We start from the raw sequence: 15,208 nt of genomic DNA, 5'->3' as shown, positions 1-15,208 counted from the left end.
AGGAGCTACTATGGAAAAGATACCAGGCTCAGATACATACACTGAGTAGCCAGATAATTATGATCTCTGAACACATAATAATCTGGCCACTCTATGTATATCCTATATAATAAAAGGCTAATATGCAAATTGTCCCCTCAACCAGGAATTTGACCAGCAGGCAAGCCAGCCAACCGCCTATGTCCCCTCCCCCTGGCCCAGTTGGCCAGACCTCACCCATGCACGAATTCATGCACTAGGCCTCTCTCTCTCTCTCTCTCCATACACAAACATACACACACACACACACACACACACACACACACACACACATACATACTAAGTATATATATATATACTGAGTGGCCAGATTATTATGCATTCAGAGATCATAATAATCTGGATACTCAGTGTAGATGGAGCCTTACCATTGTTAGTGGTGATACCACTAAGATTAATTCTTTCTGTGATCACAGTAGGAAAAGAAATGTTCTTTTCACATTGAATCAAGAAAATACGTAAGTTGTCCATAATGTTTGATAAATTTCAACATTAGAAGTTCTCTAAGTACTGGAGGCTTTTTTCTAGGGAAATTAAAATTTTGTCATTTAAATTATTATGTTATACAAGTAGAATAACTTTCACCCGAAAAGGAATGAAACCAGAACAAAAAATTAAAAATGTTTAATTTCCTTTCGGATGTGTGTTGAATTCAATACAAATTGTTAAAGCATTTTTCTAGGTCAAAAGAACCAATGTTACATTTAGAAGGCAATTGACTGCAAAAAAATATAATCTATGCTCTACTTTATTTTTAAAAAGTAACTCAAGATTTTATCCTATGTTTAATTGTTGTAATAATGATGTCTTCTTTACAGACAAAGATACTACAACAAAATAATGGCACAATAAATGAATTTTTGTTGTTGTTGTTTTCTCTCTTTGTAATATCTTCATATACCAGTAAAAAATAAACTCTTTAATAAATAAATATATAATAAATATTTGAAAATTGAAAATGTATAAATAGGTCCATCCTTTTAAAAAAAAATGTTCCGTCTTGGTGTGCATGTTTCATAGTCCACATTACACCCAGGTTTTTTACATAGCATTTTTTACATAACCTGCAAAATCCTTCAAGGTCTTTAAAATATATGTAGCAGTAATCCTGGCCAACCATGTCAATCCATTTCTTCAACATGAAGTATCTATTTTTAATGTAACTTTTAAAGTAAACATTATCCAGAGAGGTGAGGCACCAGAGCAGCAAATTAGGTGGGGTTCACATCATCCACGTTTTACAGATTCTCAGCTTCAGTCTACCATCAAGGACTGAGTCAATGTCCATAAGGGAACTTAATCCACTTATAGAGATCTTGAACCATGTTGTCAGTTTTTTTGTTTGTTCTTAATATTCTTTCCAAATTCAGTCTCTGAGTGGAAAATAGGCTCTGAAACATTCTGAATGTCTTCCTGGGTTATTATTTTACACTGGAAACATTATATAATAAGAAAAAATGGTTGCAATTTGGTTCTTCAGTAAAGACACAATTTACACTTTAAGTGTATATTAGAATGTCCTTATACAATGCAGGAACTCTCTCTGGATCCACTGGTCTTGGCAGGAAATGCGTAAATTTCTGATGTCTTTTGGACCTGGCACCATCTCTTGGAGTCCCGTCTTTGTTAAGCGCCACAAAATACCTGCGGCCAGTGTCTCCATGCTTGTATATGTTGGATGAATAAGTGTTATACCAGTTCTCTTCAAATTGCTCCCTAAAGATGCATTCAGAAGTCAGTTTCTCCTAAAAGAGAGAAGATAACTGCCATTAAAAAAAGAAAGAAAACCTTTGAAAGTATTTTTTTTTAGAAAAATCTCAACTCTATCTTCTTAGTTCTTTGCCTATACTTATATCCTTGCCAAGGAAGGAGAAAGATTGTTTTTATTTTATTTTGCTTTAGTTATTATGTAACTGGAATTCTTTCTTCCAGCAGTTCAATTCAAAGAACTTTGTTTCATGTCAATTTCCAATTTTATTTTCAAATACTTAGAAAAATATTCTGAACCTTCTCATGCTCCATTTTATTTCCCTCCTCCTACCAACACCACCGAAGAGGCCTGTAGTTTATGTTGTTCCATCATTAGATGTCAAAGTTCTACGTAGAAAATCTCTACTACATCTTGAAATACTTCAAGATCTTGCTAACATCCAAATTCCTAATTTAAGATCATCACTCCAAATTATATATATTCATTTTATGAATTTGTTAATTATTTGTTGATACATTCCCCATGACTAACCTTGATATGGATGTTACTTTTAGGTAAATGCAGTAAAAGCCCAGTGATTTCTTGTCTCTTCAAGATGGACTGTATATTATTCTAAGGGGTGGGCCACAGTTGACTTTTTTAATACAACATATACATGAAAAAGGAAAATTATGTGCATGTTTTTCTCCTTCCATTGTAATTCTACTCTTGTGGTTATTACACATGTAGTATTTCGCTTCTGAACAGACAGTCTAGATTCTAGAAAGAGCAAGGTTTGCTCTTATGAAGGACAAAAATAAGTGGAATGCCACTTACTGAAATATTATAACCAATGTTGCCATATATATGGAGATTCTAATTGTACATATGGTCTCAGTTGAGATTTTAAGGAAAAAAAGGTACTTGACAGTACCATCAGCTAAATCATAAAGAGTAAATTGTCATTGTAACTAGTTAGAGACTTTTACTTTAAGAAGTGATTTTGGCCTGGCCAGTGTTGCTCAGTGGTTGAGCATCAACCTATGAACCAGAAGGTCATGGTCCAATTCCTGGTCAGGACATATGCCCAGGTTGTGGGCTCCATTGCCAGTGGGGGACATACTAGAGGCAGCCAATCAATGATTTTCTCTCTCATCATTGATGTTTCTATCTCTCTCTCCCTCTCCCTGCCTCTCTGAAATCAATAAAAATGTATTTTAAAAGAATAAAACAAAGATAGCAAGTGATCTATACTTCACTATAGAGGATGATAATGAGTAGAGAAATTATACATTAAAGGAATGTAAAGACAAAAAGAATCTAACAGGGCAGAAAGAAAATGCTCTCATTTTCATCTCTGGTGGGAATGACCAAAAGATGAAGAAAAGTAAAAAGACCTAAGATAATGGCTGGAAAGCCTAGTGAACTGAAAGCATTAGGGTTTAAGCTTTAGAAAATAAAACTGAGCTGCTATACTATTGCCCAGACACATAGAAACATATCAGAATATAAAACTTTAATTTGTACATAGATATATTTCTTCTGAAATGCATTATCAGTAGACATTTTACTTACAAAATTGATAGTCATTGTTTTATGAATCACATAATTAAAAAAATAATACGTACTGATCCATAGAGTTCTCCTTTGTCATTCATTCCAAGGTAGAGACCACTGTCCACACCTCTAATACTGACCAGTCCCACTGCCACACTGATGAATTCCAGGATACCTAAATTCATAAACAAAATAACGATTTGTGTTTATTAATGAACATGTGACTAATGAAAATCTTCCAAACAAAAGTACACCAATATTGCTAAATATAAATATAACTATGTATGTGATAGACCTATGTAACTGAAAAGTGCTGTATAACTGTCTTATCCTGATGGCCCTCCCATTTTATAGATGGGGAAAAACAAAAAAGAAAATAATCTCATCATTGCATAACATAAAGGGTATAACACCTTAAACCAGAATGGCCTGGGTTTGCATGCCAGTTCAGTAATTCACTGGCTCTTTGAACTATGCAAATCATTTGTCTTCTTTGAACTTCAGTTTCCTCATATGCAAATTGAGGGAAATGCCTCCCTACAAGAGAGAGGCAAGAGCTAGCACACACATTAGGCATTCTACAAATGGGTGCTATTATGACCATAAATTAGTATATAATAGAGGTGTTCTTAGCTCTCTGTGATCTCATTAGTTAATTATAATCATGTCCTATTAATTATGCTTTTGTGGGGGTTTGTGTTTTTGTGTGCGTTTTTCTGCATGCCCTGAGTCAAGTCAATCTTTTTCTAGCTGCAACCAGTATAACTTATATGGGTATGTTAGTATTTTATGGTTTATTAAGAATCTTCTATTTACATTTTCTATCTGGTCCTCAGAAACAGTCCTCTAGCATAGGTATGGAGATATTATCATCCCATTTACAGATAAAGAAACTGAGGCTCAAGGAGGTTTACTGACTTGCCCAAGGACATGACATCTGTAATACTTGAACTCACACTTCTGAACCTTAATCCAATGTTTCTACTTCAGGACACTGTTTCTTGAAGACAATACAGTAGTTTCAAACTTTACATAATATGCTATTTTCTGTTACATGATTTTTAAAAGTAAATTTTATAGTTCAAATAAATAAAAAAAACACTTTATAATTCATTAAATGTGATAGCCAAATATCAAGAATTTAGCATGCAAATCAATTTTCTATTAATAATTTTCTGAAATTACTTTCATTTAAACTGGTGTTGAAAACTCTCCACTTAATACACTAAAATACCATATAAAGAAAAACAACAACAAAAAAAAAAACACCCCACAAAACAATGATTATGTCTGCAACATGCTTTCTCTAACCTTTGGACTAATGTCTTTGTCTTGTTCTTCCTCTTAGACTCTGCTGGAAAAGTATATAGACATACTCTCTGTACTTGGAACTTCCTTCCTTCAATAGCTTTCTACCCTTACCCATTCACCCCCTCTTAAGCTCTACAAACAGTGTGAATGTGCACCATTTAGCCTGAGTCTTGCTTTTAAGTCATTTTTTTACTATTGTGCAAGTTTCTATTTGGTCACAAGATGTTCCCAAGTCCAAGGAAAAATTCAAATTCTAGTTATTTGCCTATACAGAGGGCTCTATTCTGTCCAGAGCCTACTTCATTCTTTGGCAAAAATGCAGATTCTTAAGCTTTCATGTAGATTCTTAAGAGCCCAAATGAATGCTTTCAAACTATTAGAAGATCATTTAGAATACTAGAGCCATCAAGGATTTTACAATAACAATACATTCCTAAATAGACTATAAGTTGCTTAAAAGAGTCAGTGTCCCTAAGGCAGAGAGAAGAGAAGACATAGCAGGAAGACACAGACGCCATAGAACAGCCATTATAATGGCAACTTTAGAGGTAGGGAATAAATGGCAATTAAATTTGCTGCCAATGCCAAAACCGGTTTGGCTCAGTGAATAGAGTGTTGGCCTGCAGACTGAAGGGTCCCAGGTTCGATTCTGGTCAAGGGCATGTACCTTGGTTGCGGGCACATCCCCAGTGGGGGGTGTGCAAGAGGCAGCTGATGGATGTTTCTAACTCTCTATTCCTCTCTCTTCCTCTCTGTAAAAAATCAATAAATTTTTTTTTTTAATTTGCTGTCAAGTTCAATAATGATGAATTTATATTAGAAATAAAAATATCAGGCCAAATCATGTTGGTAGAAGCAGACAGGTTAATGGAATTTCATCCAGGATATACTTGTAAATGTGTAATTACTTGAAGTTGTATTGAATGTTAAATTTAAATTGAAAAGGATACCATGGTTCACATGTAACTTAATTTTATTTAAGTGTCTGATTTACATTAAGATGCTCCTGTCTTTCAAAGAATAGGAACTGATTAACTGATTAGGATGCATAATAGAGCCAGTTTTCAAAATACAATAAAATATATTTCATTTACATATAGACCAATTATAAAACAGATCTTATATTCATTTTTCTTGCAAAACTAAAACCACCTATACTTTAATTCTCATCTTAAGAAATTGCTATCTTGTCAAAAATATGATATTGTGGAAAGACAGAAATTACACATTTTTAGAATAATCCTATTAGATAGTTTCAACTTTATTAAATAATATCCAAAACTTCATACATAACCTGGTATAAATAATTTTGCAATGGCTCATAGGGTTGATTGGGAAAGGGTTTTGTGTGTTTTTTTGTGTATGTGTTCCTCTTAAAGACTTTAGCCACACTTTTAAATTCTGATCCTTTTTCTCCTCAAGGAAATAGTATACCACATAGTAATTTGTAGTCATTAGATTCTTAAATGAGATTTGACAAGTCTTTTTTATTTATAATATGAGGTGGCAACTAAGCTAATTCCTTCACAAAGAGCAGACATGAAAAACTTTCCTTAAGAGGTAATCACAGATTTTAGATAGATTTTCTAATGCCCAGTGTCCCATAAAAAGACTTGGAGGTACTTTGTCTTTCTGGTATCATTTTCAAAGCCAGCCTTCTTTTAAATCATAATAAACAGGTGAGTCGACCCACAATGCAACCACATCAGACAAATCTATGGAGAATAGAGGAGAATAAAGGAAAAGCCTCTAAAGAAATATGTTTGATCTCAGTTAAGCTTTTTTTTAAGTAATGATTCCATGTTTAGGTATTAGGTAATATACTACTGTGCAGAGAAACTCTATTATAAGTATAGGGCTAACCCCAATAGGAAATTATTTTAACCTCACTGGGACCTTTCTGTCTATTGATGTGGTTTTGAAATTTTAAAATCCAGAATTCTGATTTTTTTTTTACTTAATTGTAACCAAATCAGTATAAATTATCAAACATGTTAATTTACTTGAACATCAAAAATATCCAATCTTAAGCTTTTTCAAAATTAGGTTTTTGATGACCCAGAAATGAGTCTAAAAGAAAAATGGCAAAATGATTTCATAATTAGTAATTAAAACTATTAATAGGAAAAGAAGGCAAGTAGAGAAACATATAAAATTAAAAATACTAAACATAAGCTTCCTTCTCACCTATACTCCTTTGTAGTAAATTATGATGTCTTAGCTATCAGAGGCCACTAGGAGGCACTGTAATGCATTGTAGAGTCTGTTCACTCCTTTAGGCTACCAGACCAATCTGGTTATCTTCTCTTTGTGATAGTAAATATCTTATTCTGATAAGTAGCCTCTCATCATAGAGTGACAAACTAGCACAAAAATCAATCATTCATATTTTTGCGTTTACTGATTAATTATACAAAATTTTAGCAAAAAATTAACGTAAGATAAAAAAAATTACCATAAGATAGTAATTCTGATGTGCAAACTTCATTTCTTAAAGAATGGATTTAAATACCAGTTTAATGAGTGTTATCAAGTGTACAAATATTTACTCATCTCTTCCAATAGTCTTATAAAGAGACACAAAGTGGAAGAAGCAACTCTTGTCATTGGGGAGGTCTCATGAATTGCATGTGTTTCCAGAGGTACATAATGTAGCCTTAAAAACTCTCCACTTAACACATTAAAATACCATAGTAAAGAAAAACAACAATAAAACACCCCACAAAACTTAATGTCTATGTCTGCAGCATGCATTCTCTAATCTTTGGACTAATGTCTTTGTCTTGTTCTTCCTCTTAGACTCTGCTGGAGAAGTATATAGACAGACTTTCTGTACTTGGAACTTCCTTCAATAGCTTTCTATTATACCTTTACCCATTTTCTAGGCCTTTGAGTGCTACCCAATGGTCACCACATGCTCTTTTCTACATTGAGAGTGACAAAAGCCACTCAGTCCAAGATTTCCACTTCTCCGAAGTTTTAATGAGTACTGCGGGCCAAAAAGGGAATGAGAGTAAAACATGGCGAAGAGGACAAGATAGAAGGAAGGTCATTTGGAGAAGAGGTTCTCAAAAAATCCTGCAGTGCTGAGGAAGGTAAGGGAAACCTGATCCCTGTGGGACTCTTTCACACTGCTGCTGACCAGTAAATGGTATCTTTTTTTTTTTTTTTTTTTTTGGGGGGGGGGGAGAGGCTGAGAAGGGGGAGGGAAGAAAAGAAAAAGTAAGACAGTGAATCTCTCCAATGATCTCCCAAATTTGATGATCAAAACCCTTTGAGAGTGCTAGGCAGTTAACTGTAATAGGATGAACTTTGGCAATGGGGGGAAAAGATCCCGGGATGTCAGAACCAGAAAGCATCTTAAAGCGATCACCTATTCAATCCCCTCCTTGAACAGTCAAGAAAACTGAGGCTCAAACTGGTGAGGGCACTTGCAAGTTAGGGAGGAATTAACAGTGGAGACTTTCTGATTTCCCACTATAGTGATTTAGTAATCTGCCTTAACAATCACTCCCTTGTTTCTTTGCTTTAACCCCTGCGGCTCCCAGCACTGCTGGAGGTATTCCAAAACCTGTTCCTAGGTGTTCCCACCCATATCTCCTTTCGCTTCCCCATTTCCTCTTACATGTGGTCAACACCAAGGTCTTTGCTTTGGGGTTTCATACTTTGTAAAGAGGAGCCTACCTGAGGGACTGGGCATGCTCAGTAGCCACAGGCTTTTTTTCTCAGTCAAATAGAACTAAGCGCAGAGGACAGCTGCCAGATGAGCCTGACAGGAGTGAGGGCACCAACGGAATCTAACCTGTTACCTATGCAGGTGGACGATCCCTGTGCTCTATCTAGGAGGTCACTCACTGTGCTCTAGGCAGACACTCACTGTGCTCTATCTAGGTGGACACTCACTGTGCTCTATCTAGGCGGACACTCACTGTGCTCTAGGTGGATACTCACTGTGCTCTATCTAGGCGGACACTCACTATGCTCTATCTAGGCGGACACTCACTGTGCTCTAGGTGGACACTCACTGTGCTCTAGGTGGACACTCACTGTGCTCTATCTAGGCGGACACTCACTGTGCTCTATCTAGGCGGACACTCACTGTGCTCTAGGTGGACACTCACTGTGCTCTATCTAGGCGGACACTCACTGTGCTCTATCTAGGCGGACACTCACTGTGCTCTAGGTGGACACTCACTGTGCTCTATCTAGGCGGACACTCACTGTGCTCTATCTAGGCGGACACTCACTGTGCTCTATCTAGGCGGACACTCACTGTGCTCTAGGTGGACACTCACTGTGCTCTAGGTGGACACTCACTGTGCTCTATCTAGGCGGACACTCACTGTGCTCTATCTAGGCGGACACTCACTGTGCTCTATCTAGGCGGACACTCACTGTGCTCTATCTAGGAGGACACTCACTGTGCTCTATCTAGGCGGACACTCACTGTGCTCTATATAGGCGGACACTCACTGTGCTCTAGGTGGACACTCACTGTGCTCTATCTAGGCGGACACTCACTGTGCTCTATATAGGCGGACACTCACTGTGCTCTATCTAGGCGGACACTCACTGTGCTCTATCTAGGCGGACACTCACTGTGCTCTATCTAGGTGGACACTCACTGTGCTCTATCTAGGCGGACACTCACTGTGCTCTATCTAGGAGGGCACTCACTGTGCTCTAGGCGGACACTCACTGTGCTCTATCTAGGCGGACACTCACTGTGCTCTATCTAGGCGGACACTCACTGTGCTCTAGGTGGACACTCACTGTGCTCTATCTAGGTGGACACTCACTGTGCTCTATCTAGGCGGACACTCACTGTGCTCTATCTAGGCGGACACTCACTGTGCTCTATCTAGGCGGACACTCACTGTGCTCTATCTAGGCGGACACTCACTGTGCTCTATCTAGGCGGACACTCACTGTGCTCTATATAGGCGGACACTCACTGTCCTCTATATAGGCGACACTCACTGTGCTCTATCTAGGCGGACGCTCACTGTGCTCTATCTAGGCGACGCTCATGTGCTCTAGGTGGACACTCACTGTACTCTAGGTGGACACTCACTGTGTGGCAGGTGAATGCTTGCATCCCATACAAGAGCAGAGCAGCCCTGGGTGCATAACTGTAGGGTGTGTGTAAAGAAGCTGAATGCTTCCTGTTACTGCTTTTTGCTGATAAAACTTTGGGGAGGGGTGACAGGAAGTGGGAGGAAATAGTATAGGAGTTTTATAGGAGTTTTAAAAACAAAACAAATACAAACAAAACACTGCCTTTGAGGTAGGTGGTGCTAGGAAGATCCCAGGGGGCATTAGGACTGGGAAATAAAGCGCGTGTGGACCCCCACCCCTTTTTCCTCTGCCTCTCTCCCCCTTCTCTCCCCCCCACCCCCATGCATCCGGAGCCGCGGGGCTCACCTCAGTCAGAGGACAAGTCCTGGGGTCCCTGCTGCTCCCTGAGCCCCGCCCGCCAGCCTGGTCTCCCCGCGGGCAGGGAGGAGGGAGGCGGCCCCGGGGCGTGGAGAGGAGGAGGAGCGGGGCGGGGCGCAGGTACCTACCGAAGAGGCTGTGGTCCTGCCGGGTGCCGCGCACGCTGCCGTCGGGCAGGATCTGCAGGTGGAAGCCGGTGCGGCAGTAGAGCTGCCGGCGGCGCAGGATGCCGTGCAGGTGCGCCAGCTCCGCCGCGCCCGGCCCGCGGGCGCCCCGCTCGCCGCCCCGCCGCTCGCCCAGCGGCGGCCGCTCCCCGGCCGGGGGCAGCAGGAAGTGCGAGCCCACCTGCTGGCCCAGGCCCTCCAGGCCCCCCAGCACGCCCCCCACCTCGGCCAAGGGCGCCATGGAGGAGGGGTGGGCGGGAGCGGCGAATGCAGAAGCTCCCCAATAGAAAGCACAGCCGGGCGGGCGGCGGTGCAGAAGGAGGACGGCGAACGGAGGGAGCGCGGAAGGTTAACCCCCGGCTGCTCTGGGAGGTGGCGGGGTGCAGGGTGCGCCCAGGCGGCCGGGGGGCGGCCGCGGTCCAGGTCCCGGGGCGATCCTCTCTCCGCGGGCAGGTGGGAGCGGGCCGGTCCGCAGAAGCATCCAGAGCTGCGGCCGCTGCACCGGGGCGGGGGCAGGGCTCCGGGGGCAGGGGCTCCGCTCCGCACCGATCGGAGCACTCAGTCCCGCGCGCAGACACTCACGCCGCCAAGTATATAAGCGGGTCCTCTTGACATATGCTAATCGGTCCTTTCAGGCGCGCTGGGGAGGTTCTGTTTGAAACCCTAAACCGGCCTCCTCCTCGCAACAGGTCTCAGCGCTTCCGAAGTGACCAGAGGGCCCCGGACGGTCCTCTGTCCGCGCGGCCGCAGCACGCATTCCCGCACGCGGCCAGCGCCCGCGGCAGCGTCCGGAGGCAGCCAAGGCCCCTCTGCGGGCTGGCCGGCCGGCGGGGAACAGCCTTGGTGCCGCTGCGCCCCTGTCTTTGAAGTGCGCTCCTCCGCAGTGATGGATGGCTGCTGGCAGGGCCCGGCCTGGCAGGTATATAGGAGCAGGGGGAGCGGGGCGGGAGGGGCGGCTGGGAGGGCGAGGGCGAGGGGGAGGGGAGCGGGGGGAAAGGAGAGGAGAGGAGGAGAATTGGACTCCTTGGAGCTGCCAGGAGGGCCCGCAGTGGACAGGTGCAAAGAAAGGTAGGAGAGGGAAAAGGGAAAAAGGGTGTTACCTGAGGCTTAGACCTGCCCAGACACACATGAAAGGAGAATCAAAGCTTTGACAGTTTAACTCGCTAATTTTAAAACACTAATAAAATGTACAAGCATTACTCTCTTCTTTTATCATTCAGATGGGGGATTTTCTTTACATAATCAGGGTTAGGTTAGAAACACCCACGGGATCCCCCTCCCCAGGCCCTCTTCAATGTGAATCGTTACTCAGCACATGAGATAGCCAAGATTGTCTTATAGCCGTGTGGCAGTGTAACATTGGGTGCTAAGATCGTGAACTTTTAATCAATATAGTATAATAATAGAATAAATCCTGAATCTGGGGATTGTGAGTAAATCCAAATAGGCGGGAAAGGGGTATTGCTCATCCTTGTATTTGCCACGAATAGAAATGAGGATCTGTAATAGTGTCATTAGTGAGGAGGCTCCGGGGCCCTTCCCAAACCCAAGAGCATGTGCCTTTCTTCTGGTCGCGTTTTCTTTAAGGTTAGATTTTTAGTTTACTTTTCATTATAAAAACAGTGTTGATTCTTGACATGTTTTTGAGATATGGAAAGTAACTGGTAAAAAAAAAAAAAAAAAGGAAAGAATGACTATATGTATTTATTAAATAGAAAAATCATTGAAGTGAAGGAATTGGATGCATCTCCGTTTGAACTTATAAACTCTGGGTTTGGACCACTAGTTAAATTCAAGATGTTCCCATTGCTATTTTTTTTTTTTTTTTTTCAGCAGCAGAAGCATTGAGAATCCATCTTTTGGGAGATTTATGCTTCCGCTGAGCAAAAAGTTTGAGGCGATCACCAAAATTAGTTTTCCAGTCTTGTTTCATCGTCTACTCAGCAAAAGCCTGAACCTGGGAGCCCAACTGGATGGGAGTGCTTTGTTTTATTTGGTCTAAAGGTTTGGGAGGTTTTTGCTAATTAATTGGCAGGTGCTTTAAAGTAGGTAAAATTACACCTTTTCATCACTGTGGCCACAAGGACTGACCCTTGTGCCACCAAGTTATAAAAGAGTCCTTAACACAAGTGATTTACTGTTGATAGATATGAAATAAAACAAAAACACTGGCTAAAAACAATAAACAGATAAGTCACTTTAGAAATGTATACTGCCAAGTCTGTTTTAAAGGTTGTACCAGGTAAATGTCATATTGTTTTACCTTTCAAATAACAGCAGTCTGCCTTGTGGTGGGACCCCGCAATCCACCATCATCAAGATTTCAAAGGACATCTGTGTAAACATTATCACATCAGTGTAAAACACCAACCAATGAGCTTTTACTTTGAACCAAATCTTCTTAATTGCAGTGTTAAATCAAAGAAAGTTAGATCAAAGTTGTGTGAATCTCATAGCAGGATAACTAAAATAGCTAGTACATACATCGATCACTTTTAAAGAAGAGATACTTAAAGGTTTAAAACAAAGATCAAGTACCTTTTAATGAGGTTTGTTTCAAGGTCTAAGTTCTGCACAACATATAATGCTATTAATTATTCCACCATGGATATATAACATCATCACCTGTTCCTTGAGTACTAGTTTGGTACAAAATGAAATGTTTTAATTCTATAAAACATTTCCTCACACTCTTAAGTCTTGCTGTGTGAGTTATAGCTCTAATCCTGCTTAAGTCTTTTATATTATTTATATATGCAAAAATATGGGGACATTTTATACATAGTCACCAAAACCCAAGTACTTTAATAATAGAAATACCTTCTCTCTGTGCAGTGTTGGTATTTTCCAGAGCATTGTCTTACTAGTATTTGATCACCACAATAATCCTATGAGATAGGCACAGTCCACATTATAAGGGGGGAAAATCCTGCCAGATTCTAGTTCAAGGTTTAGTCCTACATCCCAGGGCAATGCCCTTAGGCTCTCTCAGGCCGGTTGCCTCTTTTGTACAATAAGAACAATATGACTCCTGCCTAGTTCACTACATCTAGGATTGCTATGAGACTTAAATGTGAACATATTTAGGAAAGTGTTTTTAAAACTGTGCAGTTTTCCATGCATATAAGATGCTAGACACCTTCAGTTGTTGGGGAATATTCTGCTTTATAATTTAACAAATGCAATTCATTTGAAATACAAAATAAGTCTTTTTTTCCCCCCCAACCAAACCTTTAATGTGTACGTTTTGAATGGTGCTTAATGCCATTTTATAAAGGGCCAGAATAGAAACAAAAAGATAAGGATTTCTTTTGTTTGCACTAGTCATGTGACAGGAAAAGATAACACTAAAGATTTTTTTTGCACATGCTGTGATGATATCATGGGAAGTTAAATAATTTTGAAGAGTGTTTTACAAGAGTGCATTATTCAACTTTTAAGTATACACTGCAATCTAATCAACTCTGCCTATACTTCCTAGAGACCACACTTGCCTTGCTGTTCTACAAATATGTGGTACAATTTCTACTTCCACAAACGTAGTTACAGTTTTCCAGACCAAAGAATTCCCTGCTAGCTTTGCAGCAAGCATATTGCTGTGAATCTTCATTTTACACATCAAAAAAGATGGTTTTTGATACTTCTATATGTGTTTAACTTAAAAAAAAAAAAAGAGCTGATTTAAAACTCATGACTTTTACCCCCATAAAATAAAAGTACCCTGGCTCACATTATTTTTATTTGTAATTACAAAATATTGGCAACAACATGCATTTCCTTACATAGGAAACTGGTTTAGTTATGATATATTCACACAGTAGAGCATTATACCGCCAGGGGAAAATGACAAAGATGGCTCTAAACTAATGTGGAGCATTTCCAGGATATATTATTAAGTGAAAAGAGCAAAACTTCAGCATACTTTATGTACAGTATGTTACCGTTTCTGTAAGAAAGAAAGACAATAATCAACTTCTATCTGTGTATGTCCATTTATTCCCAAAATTAAACATAGATGGATAAACCAGAAACTAATTGGTTAATTGACTACCTGGGTGAATGTAAAAAGAGAAAGGAAAATGACACTTCTTTGAGAACAGCTTTTTATAGAGTTTTGACTTTTTGAAAAATGTAAAGTTTATTAAAAATTTTTAAGTAGGATAAAATATTAAAAAATTAGGGGGAAATGGAATGGGACCAGAAACAAATGAACCTAACTGAATTCAAATAAATAATATAACCACACAAAATGGAATAAAGATATATATATTTTAAAAAACTAAGTAACTTTCAAATACAGTTCTTTGGCTATATAATTAAGGTCTAAAGAGAAAAAACAAACATAAATAAACACTGAATTTCAGTTACAAAGACTAATTTTCCAGTGGCGGGGGTTAGACTAGTATATTGTAAGATTGAGCAAATAATTACATACACTGACAATAATGAAAGTTATGTGTTGCAGTTTTAAAAAAATGGAGCTATAGACATGAAAACAAGGAAGATTAGAATGAATATTATAGTGTGAGTTGAAATTGCAGTTATTGGTATGAATACATAGAGGTGTGTGTGTGTGTGTGTTTCATCTTAGTTCTGCCAACCAAAGGGGCCTAGTATCAAGGATACAACACAGACAGTTGAGCACACCTAGTGCTAGATCTTTAGTTTCTCAATTCAATCTACCGCTAATATGACCCATAATTCCTGGAAAATATCTGGTTTCAGGACTGGAGCACCTTTTTCTTTTTAAAGACTTTTTTAGAGCAGTTTTATAATAAGTTCATAGCAAATAAGAGGATACACACTTGATAGCTTCCCCATCCCCTACCAAGATAGTACATTTGTCACAAATGATGAAACTACATTGACTCATCATCAACCAAAGCCCATAGTTCATATGAGCTAACTCTTAGTGTTGTACAGTTTAGGGGTTGTGACAAATGCATAATGATATGTGTCCATCATTATAGTATTCTTTCATGGCCTTGAAATCCTCTGTGCTCTGCCTATT

At 39.7% G+C, this 15,208-nt stretch overlaps 1 protein-coding gene across 1 annotated transcript; it reads right to left on the bottom strand.

Moving 5' to 3' along the window:
• Positions 1-1,433: 1,433 nt before the first annotated feature.
• On the bottom strand, positions 1,434-10,438 carry FGF20 (fibroblast growth factor 20; the record flags this gene model as incomplete). The annotated part of the gene is made up of 3 exons (XM_084879624.1): positions 1,434-1,784; positions 3,358-3,461; positions 10,162-10,438. 3 exons carry the CDS (start codon positions 10,436-10,438, stop codon positions 1,539-1,541), a joined length of 627 nt encoding a protein of 208 aa, XP_084735750.1. The 3' UTR covers positions 1,434-1,538.
• Positions 10,439-15,208: the final 4,770 nt, after the last annotated feature.

This window comes from Pipistrellus hanaki (genome assembly GCF_964339955.1).
Source record: "Pipistrellus hanaki genome assembly, chromosome: 3".
Taxonomy (NCBI): domain Eukaryota; kingdom Metazoa; phylum Chordata; class Mammalia; order Chiroptera; family Vespertilionidae; genus Pipistrellus; species Pipistrellus hanaki.
This window is presented reverse-complemented; position numbering and strand designations above follow the sequence as displayed.